Genomic DNA, 24,349 nt, shown 5'->3' on the forward strand with positions numbered 1-24,349 from the left:
ATTGCCAAGGCTTGGCAAGTGTTTTTTATGAGCTCCTTGAGCTTGTTAAATGCAGTGTTCATCAAACTGCTTTTTGAGTAGAACTTAATTGGTTTCCATGTTATTATTGAATTAAAGTGTAGTCATACTTTGTTTCCTCTGGATGAACGCATACAAATCACCACCATGTCATGCGCAGATCACTTCATTGTTTTGTAAGGATGTTTCTGAAAAATATACATTTTTATTTTTCACAAGCTCTACAAGCAAGACAGAACACCTGCACAGTGCATATCAGTTTTTCTGTGTTAAGCTAGTTGGCTAGCTGGCACCCAAAATGCTTTATATTTGAAAGCCGATATATTGGTTGATAAATATAAATCCAAATTTGTATATATTTTTTTGACAGCCTGATTACAAAAACAAAAGTCTCACTATTAAAAGCCCTGTCCCATGTAATATTGTTATAATTTTATGTAGTCCACATGACAGGCTTGCATTGAACACATTGTACTTTTCCTTTTTTGAAGTGATACCATATAATTGAATATCATATTTTAAAGGTTCCGTTCTTCGTGTGTTTTCAAAGCTTTGATTATGTTTACAGTGTGCAATATAACATGAGTTCATATTTCACGTGTAAAAAAACAGTATTTTTCACACAATTAACTTATCTGTACAGCGCTGTTTCCTCTGTCCTAAAAACGGCCTGATGATTTCCTTGTTCTATGAAGTCCCTCCTTCAGAAACACGTAACGAGTTCTGATTAGGCCAGCGCTTCCCGTGTTGTCATTGGACAGCAGCTTAGCGTACTTTGCCCGGAAAGGTCCCGCCTCTTACCATAACGGGGAGATGCAAGCGCTGAGAGCAACAAGACCACGCCCCCTATTTTGCGTGTTCTTGTGGGTGGAGGGTTAGTCAACAAACTGTTCTAGTGATGTTATTCAAGCAAGGAAGTGCAGGGGTGTAGTCCAAACCGGCCGTTCGCTGTAGGCTTTGAAAGGGAACTTCTGTTAAATAAAATATCTCGCTTGGCATTGAACTTTGAGCTTTATAATTTTACAGGTATTATTTATGCTCTAACAGCAACATTACACACTAACTAAAGTTTGAAAGATGGAATCGTGACGAACGGGACCTTTAAGCAATTAAAAAAACATCATAGTGAATAGTGCGCATCTGAAGTGTCTCAGCTGAAGGAAATAAGCTTTTATTTGTGGGCTTTAATATATCAGCCAAATTTTCTTATCAGGCTTAATAACGATAAAATAAAAAAATGAGCATAAACCGGTAGATACCGTTATGGTAGCCAATATATCGTGAATCCATAGCTAAAAACTATAGTCTGGTTTTACGATTACGTAATCTGTCTTGTAATAGGTTGGCCATGGCCTAGAACCATCCAGTGAGTCCCTGATCCTGCAGTGGGCCGGACCACTCCCTGCTCATGTGCGGCATATTGGTTTCTCCACTGGCTGGGGTTCTGTAGGTGAGTTTAGGATCTGGCGTAAAGAAGATGCAGATGAGAACCACAATGAGGCCTTCACTCTAGGAGTCCCACACAACGTGGTGCCGGGCTCAGAGCGAGCCACCGCCGCCATGATTGGTGAGCATGAATTCAGTGTATCCAACCAACAGAACACACCAAAACTTAACCTTCAAGTTTGTTAGATGGCTTGTATAATTACTGACAATCTTTCGTGTCCTAGGTGATGTTATGGGGCCCACCCTAAATAACCTTGACAAGCTCCTCAGACTTCCCTTTGGTTGTGGGGAGCAGAACATGATCCACTTTGCTCCTAACGTCTTTGTGCTCAAGTACCTTCAGAAAACCCATCAGCTCAGCCCAGAGGTGGAGGCAGAGGCCACCGACTACCTACTGCAAGGTACAAGACAGAACATGCCTTCGTTCTTAAATGCGTCGTCTTGATTATTAATCTTCTGAAGAATTATTTAAAAGTGATTGAAGGTCTGTGCAAAAGCAATGCAAACAATGCCTTGGGTCTTCTAATGTACCTGGCAGGTTATCAGAGGCAACTGACATACAAGAGGCAGGATGGTTCCTACAGTGCCTTTGGGGAAAGAGATTCCTCCGGAAGCATGTGGTAAGCTTCTACTGTGTGAAGTCTGTACATGCCATGTCTGCTAAGAAGTTGGCTTTAATTACAATAGCGTAAGCCATTGGTTCTAGTATGTCCTTTATTTAACCCTCATCTCCAGTAAGAGAAAGGTGAACTTCATGAACATGGAATGTTTAATCATTTTGTTCACAAATATCCTCATATATTGCCATACCATGCCACTCTGATTAATGGAAAGTTAAACCTCAGATTGAAAGGATGTTTGTGTACCTTAAAAACACACAGAAAAGCATTGTCCTCATGATATATATTTGTTTAGCACAAAAATTGAAGTGATTCATTTAAGCATGGTTGTCTGACTTTTAATAGAGCCATGGATTGTAAAATTTCGAGCTGACTGTACCCTGGAGCCTTATTAACAAACTACTAATAAGCTCCCTGACTCCAGTCACTGGAGTACAAATTTATTGGTTGTTATGGGGGATTTCTTCCCGTGGTCTAGAACAGCCATCATTAACTATGCCCTCTGTGAGGTCAAAAGCCCCTACCCCCACTATATCGCCTGCTTCACTGTCGGACACACGGGAGCCTGAGTTACAGGAAAAATGAGTTAGCCTATAGGAGTCACTAAGAGTAGGATACATGCCTGATGTCTGTACCCCCTCTTTTCTGTTTCCTCATTTTAGCTAGTCAACTAGTCATCCAGAAATCTACTTGACTAGACTACAGGCTAATGTTTATCTTGTAAATTACCCACCATACTCTTTGCAACCACAGCAGTTTTAACTGTTTTTGGAAAATTAAATTATGCATTGATATAACGCGTGGAAGTGGAGAAAATGTCCATGCAGGTGAAAAACGAATTTGTTGACGACTGAGGCAAAGTAAAAATGAATTGAGAAACCCTGTCACTACTAAGAATTCTGCATTAAGTAGTTGACTTAATGGGGGATTCCATTTTAAAGCGGTTGGGACGTGATCCAATGGGAATGTCAAAGATTGTACATTTGTCCGAGACTGTTTACTAGTCCGAAACAGCCCCGCTTTTGTTTCTGGTCCAGTTTCAGCTATTAGCACAGATCATTTATTGCCAGGTGAACAGCAGCTCCAGAGCTGGGCTAATATGTCCCAGCTTGGGCTGAATGATAGGACAGGAAATTGTGGTTCCTAATGAAAAGATTGGCCATAATGGTGCAGCAAGTATTTAATGTCCCCATCAGCGCCTTGGTGCCCTAGTAATGCCAAGGCCTTCAAACCTAATCTGCTTCAGTGGAAAGAGCAGCTAATGTTCTGGAACACAGTGGAAACTTTTATTTATAAATGCCCGTTCAGCTTTAGCAGAGTTTCATAATGTGTGTGGATGCCTTCGAAAGTGGAGGAAAGATGTTTAGACCTTGGACCAGACCTGGCAACCCATCTTCTGGCATCATTCGCTGGCATCAGCATGTCTGGATCCAATGTGAGCCATATGCGGCAGTAATCTACTCTACATGTCCCATTAGCCCCCAGTAATCCCCCAAACTGTAAGGTTGCTCCAGAACCTGATCGACTTTGTCCTGCAGACCACTTATGCAGAAATGTTGAATATACTGGCTATACAGATATACTGAAAGCGAAAAGAGATCCAGGCTGATGAGGCCAGCAACAATTTCTATGGACATGGATAGGAATAAAACCCAGCTTAATACATTGAAGGTCAAATCTGTTATTGAAATTTTGGTTTCGCATTCAAAATTTATATGCTTAAGGGTTAGTAGCTCTTCACCTCGAGTTTGTTATTGAATGCTTGGAGTGGTTCAACACAGATGTTTCAGGATCATTTTAAGAGCCCTGTTTGCCTTGAGAATCCTGGCAGTGGTTTCGGAGCATTCCAGAGTATTAGGTAAGGTGACTTCCTACAAGGATAACATTGTGATAAAGGCACCTTGCAAACTTCTGATCGAATGTCCTGTGCAAGCCTAACTAGAAGAATCAGGGATGTCCCCTTTCCTTTGCTGCTCTTTATATCATACAAACACTTTCTAGAAACTTTCCCCTGGGTCAGGCAGTTAAAGACACAGTATTACTTAACATTATAAAAATTCCAGAAGGCTCAATGCTCCAGTCTTATGACCTCTCTTGGGGAACATAACATTTAAGGCCAGGCCTGCAAGGACTCTGTAGTGTTGTTTGGGTGTATGTCTTGACATCCCTACAGCTCATGCTGTGGAAAAACTCACTGATTGTTTATTTATTAACCTTTATTTTAAGTGAAGTCACTTGCATCATCATCTGGATGCTTTCAGGAATGCTGTCATGACATGCCATGTTGAGTTAAAACAAGTGGTTTACATGTTTGTAGAGCCTTATTTCAGTTGACTCAGAGGTGAAAACATTTACAAGGCAAAATCACTCAGCATTTCCATTAGCTCTTTCTTACATTTGTGAAAGCTCATCCTCGATGCTTCAATTTATGTATTTATGTATTCCAGCATGCAGAAACATACTTAATTTGGCATTCTCCAAGAAAATCTACTTTGTTCACATCCACACTCTATTTAGAAACTGTGTAGCTTGACTTGCACATAAGCGTTTGAGTAAGTTTGACAGGTCAAGAAAGAAAGTAGTTTTGGACAAAGACAGTTTTTCTGCTTTAAAGGGTTAGTTGACCCAAAAATGAAAATCATTAGTCATTAATGACTCACCCTCATGTCGTTCCAAACCCGTAAGATATTCATCCATCTTCTGAACCCAAATTAAGATATTTCTGATGAAATCCGAGAGGTTTTTGAACCACCCATAGGCAGCAATGTCATTGCAACTTTTAAGGCCAAGAAATGTAGAACAACATTAAAAAAATAGTCCATATGACTACAGTGGCACTTCCAGGATCTATGTCAGAATGCCAGCTCATTATTGGCTTGCTGCGTTAGCATCACACGCATGTGTCGTGGTGCTTATGTGAATGACATCGGCCAATAATGGGCCAGCGTTCTGATGTAGAACCTGGAAGTGTTACACTGTGTTTACTCATGAACGGCATATGAGAAAGACCTGGAAGAGAAGATTGTTGAAGTCCTTATTTTGGAGTATTTTTGTGCACAAAAAGTATTCTCGTCACTTCATAACATTAAGGCTAAACCATTGGAGTCACATGGACTATTTTTACTATGTCTGTACTACCTTTCTGGGCCTTTAACGTTGCAATGATATTGCTGCCTATGGGTGGTTCAGAAACATCTCAGATTTTTTTTTAAATATCTTGTTGTGAAGATGAACGAAGATCTTATGGGTTTGGAACATCATCAGGGTGAGTAATTTACGCTTTAACGTCAATTGTCATACCTTATGAGACTGATTTTAAACCCTCTACAAGTTGCCTTGAATGAACTCCTAGTATAAGGCATCATTGTTTGTATCTGTTACCTCTTGGTCCTCCAGGTTGACTGCATTCGTACTGAAATCATTTGCTCAGTCACGTGGCTTCATCTTCATTGATCCTGAAGAATTACGTTCAGCCAAATCCTGGCTGATCACTCATCAAAAGGATGAAGGATCATTCCCAGCGATGGGCCGGATACTCAACAAAGACCTGCAGGTACATAAATGGAGAACTTCTTATTGTTCGATTCTGAGAAATTTAGACTACCACAGAAATTTGAGTGACATGGGTGAACTAGGAAAGGTCCATATGGACTTCGGCCCACTGGCCCATGGAATTTGCAAAAGGTTATCGCTTTTGGAAATTACCTTAACAAAAAGTTTAGCTTAAACCAAGATATGTTAAGTCCTAGAAGAACTATTTAAAAAACAGTTTAGTTGTCTCAGAACATTGTATAATTAAGCAAATAGCCCTTAGGTTTGCAAGTTCTCATCAAACTGAGGAAGCTTGGATAGAAGTGGTATTTATCATCACTCTGGTGAAAGTTGCTCTGTCCTATTCCTTTTAAGGGTGGGATTCATGGAAAGATCGCCCTGACTGCTTATGTGGTGGCAGCTCTTATGGAAACTGGGATTACAACCGAGGTGAGAGATCTCCCACATCTTGTTTATCTCCCACATCTTGTTAAACTACCTCTCAGTGCGGTCTCTTAGACAACCTTTTCACACAAATTTCCGGGATCCGTTGTAAGGTGATGGATGTGCTGGCAGAGAATCAACAGTATTTCTTTCAGCCTTGTGATAGGTAATCTAATATGAAAGCTTGCTGTCTAAATCTAAAAGATTTATGATAAGAACATGCAGAGACAATGGAATTATTTTGACATTTGCTGCTTACATTCCTTTCTTTAAAGTTAAGAGATTTGACAGTTCCATTAAATGCAACCTGACCATGTTGCAATTTCATTGTATATATACGTTCATTGTCATTAAAAAAGCAACTTGCTGAATATGAATTAGGGCTGTCAAATGTATGATTGCGTGCAAATAATTGCCGCTGATTAGACTTGCATCCTGAAGTTAATCATGATTTAAATATTTTAATTGTTTGACTGCCCCATTTGTACAATATGAGTTTTCATTAACAAAACAGCACCTCATAACTTCCCGCTGAAGATTAGAGACAAGTCTTTCCCATCTGCCCTCTAAAGTGTCGCGTTGATAATGTGTGGCATTGTAGCCTTTCAAGTACAGACAAAATGATTCACTTCAAAGATCCACTTCTCTCACTCTCAAAATCAACTTGATGAAAAGAATACCGGTCAGATTAGCGTGCATGCCTGCTCAGGGCTAGCGTCCAGGTTCCATGAGAAAAAGGGACATATGGTACAGATAAAAGTCAGTCGACTGATGCTAAACAGATGAAAGATCATTAGCGAGGTTGTACATTTCTTTGGAAGAAAAAGCTGAAGGATTTAAATGGATTTGCACTGAAGGTATTTTGAAAATTAGCCTAAGAAACACCTGTTTGCTGTGTAAAAGCAAAGCTATGTCTTGACATTGTTTGGTAATTGTTCTCTACACCTCAGAAAAATGTTCAGATACACTTATTAAACTATATTATCAGCAGCTAATGAATTATTCTGAATGGTGTTTTTATTCAGGAAGAGAAGATTTCTGTGGCTAAAGCCAAGGCGTTTTTGGAAAGCAACACATACTCTGCTGACGACCCGTATACTACTGCTCTGTCCGCATATGCACTCACTTTACTTCGCAGTCCTTATGCTCCATTGGCTTTGAGGAGACTTAACCACATGGCCATCACCCAAGGTAATTTATCAAGGTGTATTAAAAGACAGTTATTGGTTGCGATTAGCATGTTGCTGATTCCAAATGTTTTGCTATCTTTGCAGATGGTTTCACTCATTGGAGTCTTACTGGCAGCACTGTAACTGATGAGGACACATTCATGGGCTTCAGCGATGGCCTCTCCCAATCAGGTATGTCTGTCTGTCAATTAACCAATCAACTCACCAACGATTTTCAATATATTAAACTTGTTTTTCTCTGCTTTTTAGTTGTGTCAGCTGAAGTTGAGATGACAGCTTATGGCCTACTCACCTACACACTTCTGGGTGACGTGGCATCGGCCCTACCTGTAGTTAAATGGCTGTCAAAACAAAGGAATGCCCTGGGAGGTTTTTCCTCAACTCAGGTGACAAATCGGATTTATTTTTCAGTCCTTTATAAGATTATTGGGCTTTGTTATGTTTGTATACTATTTCTATTTATTGTGCAGTATCTATACAATCCACAGTATGAGAAAATTCTGTTTACCCCCAACAATCTACTAGATTTGCTAAAATGTGCAAATGATGTATACCACAGTGCAATCATTCAATCCAAAAATGGCTTTATTTGTTATAGACCGGTGCCATTATGATGTCACTTTGTAGACGAACCAGCAGTTAGCATTACTGGTTCCCTCGACAGCTTTTGGATTATCGCAAAAAACAAGCTATGTGATCAACAGAAGTTTATGATACTTGCATGTTTTGTGATCTGCAAAGATCATTTTTGCAACTTTTAGGAATTATGAAGCCTAAATGCAGTCACACGAAGTTAAAAGCTATATTTATGCTATAAAGGAACTACACCACGGTTGCTTGACTATCAACAACTCTTTCAGTTTTTACCTAAAGACATTTTCCCAGAATGTTTGAGTCAGACTAGTTTATAAGAGCACAATTGTGAGCATAAGGAGTGTTTAATCTCCCCGACAGCCTCTGTAATCCCATTTAGCACTTGTTAGCAACCGCCTTTCTCAAGACACGTAACAGCTTCAAATTATCACAAGTGGGGTAATACTGATGTATTTTATGTCACAGATTAAAACGTCTAAATGTTTTGAGCTTGTGTTCACCACAGACCTTATTTTAGCCATTTAACCAAGATCCCATTCAAAAACCCATCGACTTTAATTGTGCTAAAATGTTACCTCGCTTCCACCTACAAAGTGATGTCATACCTACGCCGCTCTATAGTATACTACTCTTTAGGATACAAGTAATAATACACTAGAAAACACTTTATTAAACTTGGTTTCTTTTCTTTTTTTTAAATTCAAAAACAGGATACTTGTGTGGCATTGCAAGCCCTGTCTGAATATGCAATCCTCTCATATGTGGGTGGGGTCAATCTCACCATATCTCTGGCTTCCACTAATCTGGATTTCCAAGAAACTTTTGAGCTTCAGTGGGACAATAAGAAGATTCTACAAAAAGCTGCGGTAAAAATCCTCCACAAACACTACTGACATCTCTACATTCTACTGTCAGAGAGGTATTTTCAGTGAGGGCCTGAACTTGATACGCCCCTCCTCTCAGCATCTGCTTGGCACATCACCCCATCTTGTGATTAGCAGTGTCAGTTTAAATGCGTGTAATTTGGATGTTGGACTGGGGCCAGTCGGTTAATGTATTTGCTTATGCCTGTGCCGGTAATCTGATTGATAAGTCTTGCATTCTCTCACTCTCTTTGTACAGATACCCAGCATTCCAACGGGACTGTTTGTCAGCGCTAAAGGAGAAGGCTGCTGTCTAATGCAGGTACTGTTTCTGGCAAACCCATTCCACATTCTCTATACGGATAAACAGTTGTACTCTTCGTCCTTCTCCTCCTCTTCTAAAGGCGAATCCCTCTGTGGCGACAGCCAGTTCTCTTTCCAGAGGAAATTCAGTACTAATGTTCACATTCCTGCCTTTAGAATGGAACGATCTAGTAAAATTTACGTAATTGTTTGCCAGAGGTATGTTCTTTCTCCTGTGATTTACCCCCTAGATAGGATGGACTCAATTTAGAATCTCTTAGAAACAATACACCCATTATAAGCCACAGAAGCAACTAGAACCACGTCAGCATCTTGTCCTAGAACGTTCTGTTCTCAGATTGTTTGGACTAAACTATGGAAGTTTTAAGATTATCTTTCATCTGTGTGCAAACAAATAGTTCCTAACAAAATCCCTTACACGAAATGTTAAACTTTGGCATGTAATTAAACAAATTGTGCTACAGACATGAATGAAACCTAAAATTTTAGGAGGCCAAACGTACAACTTTACTCGTGGTTGCCAATAAAATGTAATGGGGTGCAAGGAAAAGCCATGGTGCTCTGACCTCTTGGTACTGATCATATGCTTGTCTGCATCCCCAGATTGATGTCTCCTATAATGTGCCTGATCCAGTGTCTAAGCCAGCCTTTCAGCTGAAAGTCGACCTCAAGGAACCCAGACAGGAACAGCACATCTTGCCGTCCTCACGACACATGTCTCCTCGCTCCCGCTCTCGTGCTGATAACCGATCAGAGCGGAGTCGTCAGCGAAGGGCTCCTGTAGACGATGAAGACCCCGCAGCCCATAAAGACCACCTGGACTACAGTGTTACTTTGGAGGTTTGCACCAGGTAACAACTTTGATAAAAGAAGAATTTGATGCATTTTGAAGTCTATTTAGAGATTGATCCTACACTTCAGCTCCCCCTGTACTTCTTCAGGTGGCTGCACGCTGGCTCATCCAACATGGCTGTCCTAGAAGTCCCTCTGTTATCTGGCTTCCGTGCGGATATTGAGAGTTTGGAGAGGGTGAGATTTCTCTTTTTTAAAATTGTTCTACTTTCTCTCTCTCCTACAACTTCCCATCCAGTCACACTCACATTTCACATGATTTAAGGCAGGTAATAAGGACACAATATTGACAAGGTGTCTCTATAATAGGAAAGTGCATTTCTCTTGCTCTTTTCCCCTTTCTTTCTCCTTCTCTGCATGTGTTCTCCTGGCAGATGGACAGAGTTTACATCTGGAGGCCATTTCAAAGGAGGCAGTATGGCGCAGAATTTATCAGTCTCTTTCACTCTCTCACCAACACACACATAAACATAAACTCATACAGAAGAACAGTCATTCATATTTGGTGAAATTATATTTTAAATAAATATTGTTATATTCTTAATTTATAAGTCATACATTCATCAAATATACTTATTATCCAAAATAATTATAATATAAATTTTATATTCAAAGTCCAGAAAATATCAGAATTTCTTATATTATGGATCAAAATAATTATATATTAAATGGAATTTAGGTAGGATATAATAATAATAATGGCTGTTGCGTTTTTATTTTATTGACAATTCTGGCTAATAATTAACATGAATATAATTTATATTTAGTACAAGTATATTTTATAACTGCATTACATGCTGAGGATGAAGACAGTTATATGAGTGCGTTTTGTAAATATTATTGGTTCATAAAAGTTTCTGGCCACAATCGAGTGTGAGGGTCATGAAGCTCCAGCTGGGCTTACAGACCCTCCACAGGACCGTAATGTCCACAACAGCAGCCCAGAACAGGAAATGCTCAGGGGGGGTCAACCAGCCCCATCTCCTCCTTCAGCTGGGGGTATGTGGTTAAATGGAGGTTGGTTTAGGTCACCACCGTTGTCCCCAGTCAACTGATTGTCCCTCATTAGTCATGTTATAGGTCCCAGGCCTCATGTCCTCCACGCTAGTAAACCGACGCTACCTCGGGAGCCGTATAACGTGAGCTGACTCCGACGTTCACCGCGGTGGAACTTGTCTCATTAGCGCCATTAGCCAGTAACGAGCTGGCTTTACACAGCCACCTCTGGCTGGCTCTATGTTTATTGCACGACCCCGGCTGTTCACATTCCTCGTTTCGCTATGGGAAGCGAGATTGCTTACACCGTCATGTCTCATTGTCTTAATTTATAGTAAGGGGGAGGACATGCTTGGAAGATTGTTTGCTTCTCATATATTCCACAGTGAAAATCAATACTTTTTACAATGAACAGTGATATAAATGTCGCAATTACGACAACAATCTCTGGTCCATAAAGCAACAAGTTTCCTTTTTTAGATTTTTATTTTGGCAGCGTTAACAAGCAAGGCTTTTTCTGAAATCAAGCTCTCTGCTGTGGCTTTTGGACAAATGAAATCACTCTTGGTCATTTATTCGGGGCTCCAGTCATACTGTGTATGTTTGTGTATGCGTGTTTATGTTCGAACGTGTCCTTGTGGCGCCAGCTCACATTGGGCCTCTCATTAACTGTGTCCAAGTGCTCGCCACCTTTCTCTTTCTCACTCACACACACATAGGATGAAGGATGTTAGGATGCTAAACAGGCTCTAAAATGTACCGCTATAGGTAAATAACTAGATGAAAAATACGTAGTAAACTGTAAATATTTTCATATATATATTTAAATATATATTTCACATACCAGTGTGTTTATGATTACAATACTTCATATTTTTGGTAGACTTTGTTTACTTCAGAATTTTACAACTGGTACCTACAGTTGTGCTCAAAATTATTCATATCATTGGTAAATATGACCAAAGAAGGCTGTGAAAATGTGTTGTTAATCCTTTTGATCCTTTGTTTTAAAAAAAATCTAAAAATCAAACCTTTCATTGGAGAATAAGAATTTTAAATGGGGGTAAATCTTATTAAAATAAATGTTTTTCCTCTAATACACATTGCTCACAATTATTATACAACTGATCACTGGCCTGTTGGAAGATCCAACCGTGGCCAATTATATGATTTCTAGCTAGGATAGTCAGGTCTGAATGTTTTGTCTGTTGCTGTTTAATAGAATCCATGATGCCATGTATCTGAATAAGATGCATGAAAATAGGCCCACAACACTTAAGATCCAGTATATTTCACTTCACACATAGGGTAATTTTTATCCCTGTGTGTACCAAACCCATTTTGAGTGTTTGCTGACAAAAAGCTATTTTTTTCACCTGACCACAGAACGAGATCCCATCTGAAGTTTCAGTTGTGTCCGTAACTTTTCAAACGTTCTATGGTCACAAACACAATGATCCACCCACGATTGATTTATTTTTTATTACTTGGCCCGCCCGATCAGGGGATATAAGCGAGAACCACACACACATAAGCGCCAGTGCTCTTCAAATATCAAGTCAAGAGAGTGAACATTTACAACGAAGATGAAGAAATTAATGTTATTTCACTATTTAAGATTCACCGGCCTGCCGGCGTGCTTACGTTTTAGTGTGGAAAACACAGCCCTGGGACGTTGGGCTTTACGAGCCCCCTGGCCCATAACATATCCGATCTGATCTGTTCTGATCCCGAATTGCAATGAACCAACAAATAAGGGATTTTCCAGCCTGTGACAGCGTGCTAAGGTATTTTCTGTTAGTGTACACACAAGCTATCTGTAACAATGCAATACTACCACATATAAAAAACACCTTTTACACACATAAGTGTGCGGCACCATTCCTGTCGTATAGAAGGCACAGCATTGTGTTTCAATCTCAATATGTCTGCAAATCCTATGTCGACTTGTGTCTTGTTTTCAAGCGATTATCTTGCTATCTTCGGCTTGTTTATTGCTCGGTAACACGATCAGTTTAGCTCCACGAGTCGGTGGGCGGGGCTACAGAAGCAGGCGTACACATCTATCTGTAGAGGCGGCGTTTCCCCCTTCTAATACGTCATTGATTTGAGAGCCTCGTTTTCTGGGCCTGGTGTCTATAAAAGCTTTTCTTTGACTAACAAGGAAGTTTTCAGCTCGGAAACTTACAGGATATTCTTATATTACCATGATCTTTTATATATCAAATGCTCTAGGGAAAGTTGCTTTCTCAATTCATCCCCCCTTTAATGTCATGTGCCTAATCTTATTCAGACACATGGCATCATGGATTCTATCAAACAGCAAAATATAAAAAATCAAAACCTGACCGCCTCTGCTAGAAATCTTGGTAACTTGGTAACTTGGTAACAAATATTGGTAACTGAGCACAAAACAAAGCTTCTGCCATGGCTATCCCAGTTCCCTGATCTGAACACTATAAAACGAGTGGGGTAAACTGAAGAGAGGAAGCACCAACTTGTATCTTGGAATCTGAAAGATCTGGAGAGATTCTGTAAGGAGGAATGGTCTCCGATCTCTTGTCAGGTGTTCTCCAAACTCATCAGGCATTATAGAAGAAGCTGCACTCAGAGCTGTTATCTAGGCAAAACGAGGTTCCAAAAGTATTGAATAAAAGGGTATGATTAATTGTGAACAATGTGTATTAGAGAAAAAAAACATTGTTAAACGACATTAGCAAGTTAGCATTGTATACAGTGTTAAATAATCATTCTTCCTAATCTTGCTCCCAGCTCTTGTTGGATAAGCGAGTGGGGCTAAAGAGGTATGAAGTAGACGGACGGAAGGTTCTTTTCTACTTTGACGAGGTGAGTTAATTTTGCATAATGACAGCTTGGTGCACTTGTTACGTAATTTGAGAGCTGTATGTTAAAGACTTGAGGTTCAAGTCTCATATAACTCCAGGTGTTTTGTCAGGGGAGCATATTAAAGAATTTTTGTTGTAAAATCTGCTGGTCTCGTCTTTTCCGCAGATTCCCAGTCAGTGTATGACCTGTGTGGCTTTCAACGCCGTGAGGGAGTATATTGTGGGCAAGACAGCTCCAGTGCCAGTTAAAGTCTATGACTATTATGAACCAGGTGGGTTTTGACATACAAAAGAGTACCATGGTACCACACGTTGTTCTATTTGATCTCTCTATGTCTTTTAAATTCCATGATTTTTGCACATGACATATCTTAATTGACTTTGTGCGTTGATATACAGCATTTGAAGCCACTCGTTTCTACAACGTGAGCGAGAACAGCCCACTTGCGCGAGAACTGTGTGATGGCCCCACATGCAATGAAGTGGAAAGCTCCAGCAATCACTGGACAGGTCAGTACATCTTTTCCTGTATATCTACTTCTATCACATACTGTACTTGACAGTGAAAGACTCTTTCACTCTCCCCCTCCAGGCTTTGTCCAAGGTGGCCAGTGCAATAACATTTTTGACTGTCCAGAGGAGGAACACTACGAGCGCTGTACATGTTATCGTGACTGCGGATATGACGGCGAGCCGGTGTGTGGTTCTGACGGCCAGATCTACCAGAATCAGTGTCAGATGGAGGTGTCCGCCTGCAGAAACAGCACACGGATAGAGCAGATGCCCTTCAGCCACTGCCCACAGAGTAAGTTCTGCCACCTACCTGTGAATTTATAGCCTAGATGTGTTTAGATAAGATAAGAAATCCCCACTTTTTGCGCATCCTAACCACATAAGCTTTCTAAACTTGTACCGCTTCATTACAAAACTAATTTATGCCATGTGATCCTGAACCAGGTGCTAACCTCTCAAGACACTCTTAGATGAAGTCATCCTCGTTGCATAATTAGAGACATGTTTCCTTCCTTTTAAGAGGTTCATTTGCAGGACTTTCAGATACACACACAGGCACTGACATGTGCAAGGACAATCGCAGATGTTTCGGGCAAAGATACCTTCGACCTAGGGGCCGGATTCAAGAAACTCTTATTAAGAAAGAAGCTAAGAATTTTTGGGGGAATCAAAATATTCTTAACTTCATTCTTAAGTTAAAATAAGAGGAAAATCTATTTTCTTTTAAAGAAGGTTTTGTGAATCCGGTTCCTGGATCAGAGCTTCTAGAGAGTCATTTTGGTCTCCTGTTGAGATTTGCATCTTGCCACTTGACATCTGGTTGCTGGTTTTTTTTTTCATATCACAGGCGAGATTAAAGCCTCATCCACTTGCGCATCAAAGACAATCAAAGTGTTTTCAGCGCTTTGCAATTATCCATGTCCAGACAGGCCCGATTTGAGGAATCAAACCCCTGCTTTTGCAACCAAGAAAGACTGAGGTGTGTGTACCTGCTTTGGTAGGAACAGCTGTTCAGGTGCTGCATTTGCAGATATAAACACATACATACTCTCATATACACCACCAGTATATGATGTATTACAGGGTTCCCAAATGACAGAGCGCTTTTGTCCGAGGCCCTTTAACAGTGAAAAGAAAGGGGGGCAGAGGGTTAGAAAAATCCTGTCACATTCCTTTCCGACGCGCGGACCAACAACAAAGGGGTTTCTTGTTTTACAGAGGACCGCCATCGGGAAGGGGACACAAAAAAGGTTACGTGGGAAATTTGTGCCAATGTGGTAGGCCGCGGTACCGTGTAGGGCTGCGGGGCTGTTTTATTTGCAGGTGCCCTGATTTTGATCAAGAGAATATTGTTCAAAGTTGTGGGAGCTGTGCAATGCTGCAGGTTTATAGGCCCTAAATTAGAATTAGTTTTGGCCTTCTTAATCTTAGTCTACTTTTACACAAATTCTGTGGGTATTTACTATTTTCACTTCATTAAAAAATGTTCCTAGATTAAAATGTTTTATTAAAAAATACATGGGTAAAATGATTTTAAACAATTTTACATGTAAAATGTAAGCAACACTGTAAATAGTGATTTATTTTCAAGATTAAAACATTTTTTGGCACACATTTTCCTAAAGATTGTGTCATTAGGTTAATTTTAAATGGTTAGTTCACCCAAAAATCAAAATTCAGTCATTAATTATTTACCCTAATGTCGTTCGACACCCGTAAGATCTCAGTTCATCTTCAGAACACTGATGAAGATATTTTTGCTGAAATCCGATGGCTCAGAAAGGCCTTCATTGACATCAATGTCATTTCCTCTCTCAAGACCCATAAAAGGCACTAAAGACGCTGTTACAAAGCCCATCTCACTACAGTGGCTCTACAATCATTTTATGAAGCGACGAGAATAGTTTCTGCGCAAAAAAAATTAAAATAACGACTTGTATAGTGATGGCTTATTTCAACAACAAAAAAAATCGAATGTTATGAATCGGTGTATCGATTCATGATTCAGATCGCCAATGTCACGTGATTCCAGCAGTTTGACACGTGATCCAAATCATGAATCGATACACCGATTCATGACTGTTCGAAACTTTGTTTTGAAATCAGCCCATCACTATAGAAGTCGTTATTTAGTTGTTGTTTTTTGCGCACAAATATATATACACAAAATTATTTAACTGGTTAAATTCAAGCAACAATGTATTTATTTATTTATTTTGGCATCATGATTTTTGTTTTTAAAGACTGTCATTAAATTAATTTCATGATTGTTAATGCACTTTATTCAAAATTCAGATTTGTTACTCATTGTGATTTCATTTTTGTGAATCGGGTCAAATTGTTGTCCCTAAATCTGTTTCCTAGAAGTCACCATTTTTCAGTAAACATACTGAATTTTCATACATATTTTTATTACCATTTTGTTGTTGTTGGTTAAATGTTATCAAAACATTGTGAGAAAATTAACATAGGGTTCTTTGAAGCTAATTTTTGTGTTTTATTTCTTACATTTAATTATTTTGGATCTTGATTTTAGTTGAAAATGATGTCTCAATATCATTCCAATAGACATCAAAATATGAAACTAAGTGGCATCACAAGTGCAAACAAATGATTCTACACCTGGAACTGGAAACCAGATATGAAACACTGAGCTAATAATTTATCTAATTAATGTAAATTACTGCAATGAACATTTGTCTGACCTGTTTATGTATGTACCATCACTTTACAGTGGGGGTGGGCATAGAAGAGCGAGAAAGTGCTACAGGAGAAGAACCAGAACAGGAACCTGTACTCATTCCTGCAGGTATCATCTACTCCTCTTCCTCTCTTCTACTTTTTTTTGAACACATCTGCGTCAGTGCCCTGCAGGTGTGAGCATGTGCCACACATGGGCAGGTGTTGAAGAGTTCAACAATCAGAAGCTACATGCGTGCACAGGCCTGCATGTCAGCCCAGACTACATTAATGCTCGGATAATTCTCATCCCAGCCTCCTGTGGCTCAACTCGCACCCTCCTGTATAAGGGTTGGCCAGTTCAAACACCATTAACTGTGAGCAAAAGTTAGCTTGGTTTGATTTAAATCATTTGTGGGAATTTTATGAGAACTTGCATCTTACAGATTTAACAAAGCAAAATCTTTCCAAATAGCCCCTGGAACCTGCTTAAGTGTTTTTTAGCAGGATTTATATCCTTCATATTCTTGACTTAAATATCCTCATTGGATAGCAATGAAATGGGAAAACATTGCACTCTAAATATATATATAATTAATTCAAGATATATTCTATGAAAACTAAGTCACAATAATGCTTGCTTCCCAAGAAAATGTATGTTGTTTAGCTATTTTTATTGGAAAACAGGACAAAAGTACATGTTTGTAGTGTATGTACCCTCATTAGAGGTAATTTGATAAGAAAAAACATTACAACCATTTAAGTAGCAAAATTAGTACTTAAGGCAAGTTAGAAGTGCTCATAATATTACATGCACACTGCGTGTGCGTGTGTGTGTGTGTGTGTGTGTGTGTGTGTGTGTGTTTGTGTAGGTATGTGCGTCTGTGTCCTCTGGAAAACTCCCAGACTGATTAGACAGTCTCTTGTAGAGCTGTTAAGACTTGCCCTGTGTTGTGTTTGGGCCGAGAAAATGTGTCTATAGGGCTGTGGTTGTTGGGGTTCCTCAAGGTTATGGTTTTGGCCTGCTTTTATTTTGTTTTTATTTTACCTGGATGCCACCTGTTTAAATGTTTATGAGAATTTAGTTCATTTTTTGTTTTTTTGCTCGAGGTAATTACCAAGTTTGTTTGTCTATTAATGCTTGAGGTGACTTTCTTGGATTTGTCATTTGTAAATATGTTTGGGAAAAGTCACCTGCGTAGCAGAAATACGTGTTTTGAAAATCTGTGAGAACATTTTCTAGACACGGATTTAGCTTAGTCTTAGATGGAAGATGTTTTTCACACAATCATGACTTGCAGTGATGTCCTGACTAAATCTCAAAAAGATGTGAAAAGACGGATAAGCACGTGAAATAAAAAAAAAAAATGTATTCTACTTTTCTGTTACCTTAGTTTTAGGTATGTGTATGATGAATGTTATATTATTGTTAAAGGATAACATGGAAATGAGTAGCCTTCAATTTCAGGTATAATTCCAAACTGCAAGCAAGACATTTATTATCCTTGATGATTAAGTGGTGCTGAGCAGCTGTGTTGACAGAAGCCTATAAGCTGGGATTTAACTTTTTTTAATTTGTTTTAAGTATCTCATTTAAGTGTTAAAGTCCAGCAAACATTCTCTGTGGAAAGATAAATGAGTTGAGACACCCAAGCTATGAATTCCTAACATTAGAGATGCATTAAAATACTTGGTCTATTGAAACATATGACAGTAATAGACACACACACACGCACACACGGACACACGCACACATGCACACACGCACACACGCACACACGCACACACGCACACAGGTATATGCAAGGATTGCCCTCTACTGGTCATTTAGTAAATGCACTTTCTCTGTCCTGTTGTCTTCCAAAATATATTTTAGCTAACTGCAATTGTATTTTAGCAGTTATTAATAAAAACTAATATTTTTAATATATTTAATTGTAGAAACATATTTTTAGAAAAAAGAAAAGCGGGTCAAAAACATACACTTGAGAGACACCACAGCCATGATATTTTTGAGTTCCATAAATAAAATACTGTATAACAACCAATAAATCAAACAATGCTTTTGTCAAAGACAGCACATTGTTCTGAAATGTGATGGACTGCTTTTATTTCATAGGAGGGGAGGAGCCAGGCTCTATGGCTGAAGTGTCCTACTATTCTTACGAGTATGACCCTGACACGGACAGCTTTTCACCAGAGAGTGAGGAGAAGTTAGTGCCTATAGAAGAGGTAGAGGAGGCGGAAGACACCGCACAACTTCTGGGTGGACATATCCTCACAGTGGACACAAAGGACTCACCTGAGCGATGGTGAGATACAATTCCTTTAAGGGATAGTTCACCCAAAAATTATCCCATGATTTACTAACCCTCAAGCCATCCTAGGTGTACATGACTTTATTTCTTTCAGACGAATACAATTTTTTTTTAAAGTGTCCTAGCTAATTCAAGCTTTATAATGGCAGTAAAAAAAGTGCATCCATCCATAGTGAAAGTGCTCCACAGGGCTCTGGGGTATTGATAAATCAAAATGCTTACGCTACGTCCGACGTCACATCACACCAGTAATGCTTTTTTCATAAGTTGAATATGTGTGGATTACTTTTATAATGGATAGATGCTCCTTTTTGGGCATCAAATTTTGGGCTGCCATTCACTGCCGTTATAAAGCTTAGCCCGGGCATTTTTTAATATAACTATGTGTTAGTCTGAAAGTAGAATATCATATACACCTAGGATGGAGGGTGAGTAAATCAGGTGGTAATTTTCTTTTTTGGTAACTATCCCTTTAAATGGCTTGCCCATGTAAAACATTATTTAAGTTTATTTTAAGCAACTTTTGTCTGTTTTTCTGCCTCCTCTACAACAGAGACCTTTGGCCACCAGCAGCAAATGCGAGAGCTCCACATTGTACATTCTCTGTGAATATGTTTGTGTGAAAGAAGAGCTGGAAAGGAGAGGTGTACCCGGAGAGATGACAGCTCTGCGTGTGTATGTGTGTGTTTGGAAAGAGAAATAATATCAGTACTCTTGTTTTTAAATTAATTTCCATAGCTCTTTACGTTTAGTGATGGTATGACGTCTCCCTGTATTCCTCTTGTAATCTAGTTTTAATAGTCCAGTATTTATGTTTGTAAGTATAATTCACCTAAAAATCAAATATTTTATTGTTTTTGTTTTCTATCGGTGGTATTTATTTGTGGCTAGTGCCTTTGTTTCGTATGGTTCGGTTTCATATTTCTCTCTTTTTTTCTGAACACAATCTGGTGGTTTTACGGCCCTTTAAATGTGCTTTAATCAAAAGTGCATTTCCAGAACAGGTCTTTCTTACAAAATTAAGGTGCATTACGGTGTGTAGCTACAATTTTTTACTTATTGATATCTGGTTTATTCACCGGAGAGGAGACTGCAGCTGATAAATAAGCTTCTTTCCCAGTCACCTAATGCTAAACTAGTCTTTGAATCAGAGAAAACAAACTGTTACATAAACTGGAATATGATTTGTACAGAATATAAGCTATTTTGACTAAAGTGCCATACTAAATAAAAATCGTCAGGCCCACACGAAATCTGCACCCGCAGAACATTAAACAAAATGCCTCTGTGATCATTAAGTTAATATATTGGTCAATTTGATTATGCATTCAGGTATCAATAAGAATGTATTACTCTCAAGGACTGTTTAACATCATTTACTTTAACATATTTAAAGGGATAGTTAACCAAAAATAAAAATCTCCTTACCCCAAGGGCATCCAAGATATACGTGTCTGTTTTTTCAGTAGAACACAAATTAAGGTTTTTAACTCCAACCGTTGCAGTCTGTCAGTTGTATAATGCGAGAGTGTGAGAGCTATGCGAGTAAAAAAACACACACATGGAAATCCATATTAAACCCTGCGGTTCATGGCGGCACATTGATGTCTTAAGACACAAAACGATCGGTTTGTGCAAGAAACCGAACCGTATTTATATATATATGCCCAACAGCCTTCAGCACACGATCGCTTCCTGTAAGTGAGGTCAATGTACATGATATGCCGTAGTTTACGGCGGAAGTGCGGCGGAAGTGATCTCGCGCGTATCTCCATGGCAGATCGTGTATATTGACCTCAATCATTGCGCGTTTAAGGCTGTTGGACATTAGATGCATTAGAGGTAAAAAATTATATAAATACTGTTCGGTTTGTGCCTTAAGACATTAATGTGTCAACACGAGCCACAGGGTTTAATATGGATTTGTATGTGCATGTGTTTTTTTTTTTTTTTTTTATCTCAAAGATCTCATACTCATGTGTTACAATTCACATGCATTATACGACTGACAGACTGCAACGGTTGGAGTTAAAAATCTTCATTTTTATTCTACTGAAAAAACAAAGTCACCTATATCTTGGATGCCCTGAGGGTATGGAATTACCTTTGTCTCAATAAAACTGAACGAAACTTTATAGAACTGAACGAAACTTTTTCAGAAACTATCAAAAATATGCCATTACAAAAGAAGAAAAACACATTGAAAATGAAAAAAAAAATTAACTCAGTCGCACAAATGTAACAGGATATTCAGCATGCTTCATTCTTTGTTAATGTTTTTCAAAGATTCGTTTTCGCAAATAGTGGATTGTGAATGCATTGCCAAAGATTTCGCTTGCGTTTCTCAGTTTTTCGTTTGCTGTTTTGACACGAACCTCTCGTGGGGGCGGGCTTAACAGTGCTCTACTCTGATTGGATAAAGAGCTTTTGATGGACAGGGGGAATGATCTCGCGGTGCTTTGTATTAGTTCGTAAAGATGAGCTCTCAGGAGAAACATGGAGCGGCTTCATCTTCATCATAAAGATCGATAAAAGTTCTGGCTTTATTTGACATATGAATTATTTAAAAACGTATGTATATCAACAGTGGCATAACTTTGTTTTAAAAAGTTGGTGGGACATGGGTGGGGGTGGGGGGGGGGGGGGGTGGGGGGAGAGAGATATATATTAAGATGTCCAGAAATCAATTCAATAGTTCATTTGTTAGCTAATATAAACCTCATGTTTAATTCTTTCATCTATACTGAATATCATCAGTGGTTGTATATCAAGAGCAGGGACAGTTTTTTAAATGCATTTTATTTTTTATGATTTCACCGGAACAAATAGAAAGTCTCTGCAATGGCATTAAGCGATTAAATCGCTCGATCGTCTTTGTGTAGACTGCACATGCACGCGCCACTGAGCGCCAGATCGCCTGTTATATAACAAACGATTGAAATGATGCTCTTCTAGTTAACTAGAGATGTTTTGTTTGTATTAGTTAGGTTTATCCATGCAACAAGATGTTTCAATGTTTCAAAAAGTGGTGGGGACATGTCCCACCTGCAAATTGCGCCTATGTATATCAATAACCCACAACGAAATGTGTTGCACACTGTACATGGATACTTTTATCGATATTATTGGTTACTTAAATAACACAAACTTATTGCTGCCTTGAAGAACAAGCGGGTAAAGATGATGAAGATGAAGCAGCTCCATGTCTCTCCTGAGAGCTCATCTTTACGAACTTTCCATCAAAAGCACTTTATCCAGAGTAGATCACTGTTAAGCCCGCCCCCACGAGAGGTTCGTGTCAAAACAGCAAACGAAAAACTGAGAAACGTAAGCGAAATCTTTGGCAATGCATTCACAATCCACGTTGCGGAAAGGAACCTTTGAAAAACATTAACAAAGAATGAAGCATACTGATTATCCTGTTACATTTGTACGACTGAATTAAGTTTTTCTTCTCTTGTAATGGCATATTTTTGATAGTTTCTGAAAACGTTTCGTTCAGTTTTATAAAGTTTCATTCAGTTTTATTGAGACAAAGGTAATTCCATATGGGGGTAAGCAGATACGTGTAAATTTTTTATTTTTGAGTGAACTATCCCTTTAAATTCCCCAAAAATCTATGCAGAAATGCAGATTTTCAAAGTGGCCCATGTGAATTTTGAAAATACACATTTGGGTTGGTCAATGAGAATAAACTTTATATGCAATCTGTATTGTGTGAAAGCTTTCTTTTTGCTATGCTTGAATTTCAGTTTGCATACTGTCTGATCTATATAATTAGGAATAGTGCATACCAAATCATAGTATGTTGGACTATTTTTGGGAGGGTTTTCAAAACATTTCTCACAATCTGTTATATCAAGAAATTTGAAACGCGTAGCATTTCAAAGTATACACAATTTGATAGTGTGTACGGACACAAACACTAAAGCACACTAAAAAGATTCATTTTTGTCCATTGTCTGCACAATTACTCTCCAAAAAATGGTGCGCTTGTTTAAACTTGTTGTGTGAGTTGTGTGAATATCTTAATCTTGTCACCTTGTGGGCAAACACAACCATAACAAAATTCAAGGCACGTGCTCATAATGAATCAAATCATTCTCATCCTTGGTCTCTCATTAAAAAAAAAAGTATTCTCAAAATTAAAACCAAAAAAAATATTTTATAATGTCTTCATGTGTATCTGAAAGCATTCTGAAGAAACTCGAGAACTGACTTAGGACCCAAGCGTGGAACAGCTCATTTGCTCCATATAGCCCTATAAGGCAATCTAGTGACAATAGCCATAAAATATAATGTCATACACTCACCTCAAGGATTTTAAGGAACAACAAACTAATACTGTGTTTGACCCCCCTTCGCCTTCAGAACTGCCTTAATTCAACATGGCATTGATTCAACAAGGTGCTGGAAGCATTCTTTAGAAATGCCGGCCGCTGAGGACGCTAGCCCGGCACAAAACTTCAGCCACCATGCAGTTCAAGCCCGAGGAGACCACCAGTGAACACCCCCAGAAGAGAGAGCAGCTGCAGCGAGTAACATGAAATGTTCTTCAAACCAAAACCAACCGCAACAATTCAAACAAAAATAGCAGAGAAGCGGTGAAAAAAAAAAAGGCGAACAACGTCCTCTCACTGGCTGCCAGCAATCAGCAACAGTCCCAATCGTAGTTCTGACTGTTAGACTAGTCACAAACATAAGAAAATAAAATCTAAATCTAGCTGTACAGTTAACATGATTTGTGGGTGGAGAAGCGGAGAACAGACAACGCCAGCGTCATCTACCCCACGTTGCCTAGCAACACTAGGTTGTGCGTGTTGTGGCTTCACAAATGCTTTGCTGCATACCTTGTTTGTAACGAGTGGTTATTTCAGTCAAAGTTGCTCTTCTGTCAGCTTTAATCAGTCGGCCCATTCTCCTCTGACCTCGAGCATCAACAAGGCATTTTCGCCCACATGACTGCCGCATACTGGATGTTTTTCCCTTTTCACACCATTCATTGCAAACCCTAGAAATGGTTGTGCGTGAAAATCCCAGTAATTGAGCAGATTGTGAAATACTCAGACTGGCCCATCTGGCACCAACAACCATGCCACGCTCAAAATCATCTTT

The 24,349-nt window shown here is 39.1% G+C and overlaps 1 protein-coding gene across 1 annotated transcript in view; it reads left to right on the forward strand.

Annotated features, from left to right (window-relative positions):
• Nucleotides 1-20,702, forward strand: part of cpamd8 (C3 and PZP like alpha-2-macroglobulin domain containing 8) — a 41,939-nt gene extending 21,237 nt beyond the window's left edge. Inside the window, exons 25-43 of the mRNA XM_067415981.1 lie at nt 1,360-1,585; nt 1,689-1,865; nt 2,003-2,084; nt 5,481-5,637; nt 5,991-6,065; nt 7,085-7,250; nt 7,334-7,420; nt 7,499-7,635; nt 8,554-8,709; nt 8,966-9,028; nt 9,634-9,881; nt 9,972-10,059; nt 13,651-13,725; nt 13,891-13,996; nt 14,124-14,234; nt 14,317-14,529; nt 16,972-17,046; nt 19,036-19,228; nt 19,788-20,702. Coding sequence (XP_067272082.1) covers nt 1,360-1,585; nt 1,689-1,865; nt 2,003-2,084; nt 5,481-5,637; nt 5,991-6,065; nt 7,085-7,250; nt 7,334-7,420; nt 7,499-7,635; nt 8,554-8,709; nt 8,966-9,028; nt 9,634-9,881; nt 9,972-10,059; nt 13,651-13,725; nt 13,891-13,996; nt 14,124-14,234; nt 14,317-14,529; nt 16,972-17,046; nt 19,036-19,228; nt 19,788 — 2,436 coding nt within the window. The 3' untranslated portion in view covers nt 19,789-20,702. The remainder of the gene's footprint in view (nt 1-1,359; nt 1,586-1,688; nt 1,866-2,002; nt 2,085-5,480; nt 5,638-5,990; nt 6,066-7,084; nt 7,251-7,333; nt 7,421-7,498; nt 7,636-8,553; nt 8,710-8,965; nt 9,029-9,633; nt 9,882-9,971; nt 10,060-13,650; nt 13,726-13,890; nt 13,997-14,123; nt 14,235-14,316; nt 14,530-16,971; nt 17,047-19,035; nt 19,229-19,787) is intronic.
• The last annotated feature ends 3,647 nt before the right edge of the window (nt 20,703-24,349 follow it).

This window comes from Pseudorasbora parva, chromosome 14 (assembly GCF_024679245.1).
Source record: "Pseudorasbora parva isolate DD20220531a chromosome 14, ASM2467924v1, whole genome shotgun sequence".
NCBI classification, from domain to species: Eukaryota; Metazoa; Chordata; class Actinopteri; order Cypriniformes; family Gobionidae; genus Pseudorasbora; species Pseudorasbora parva.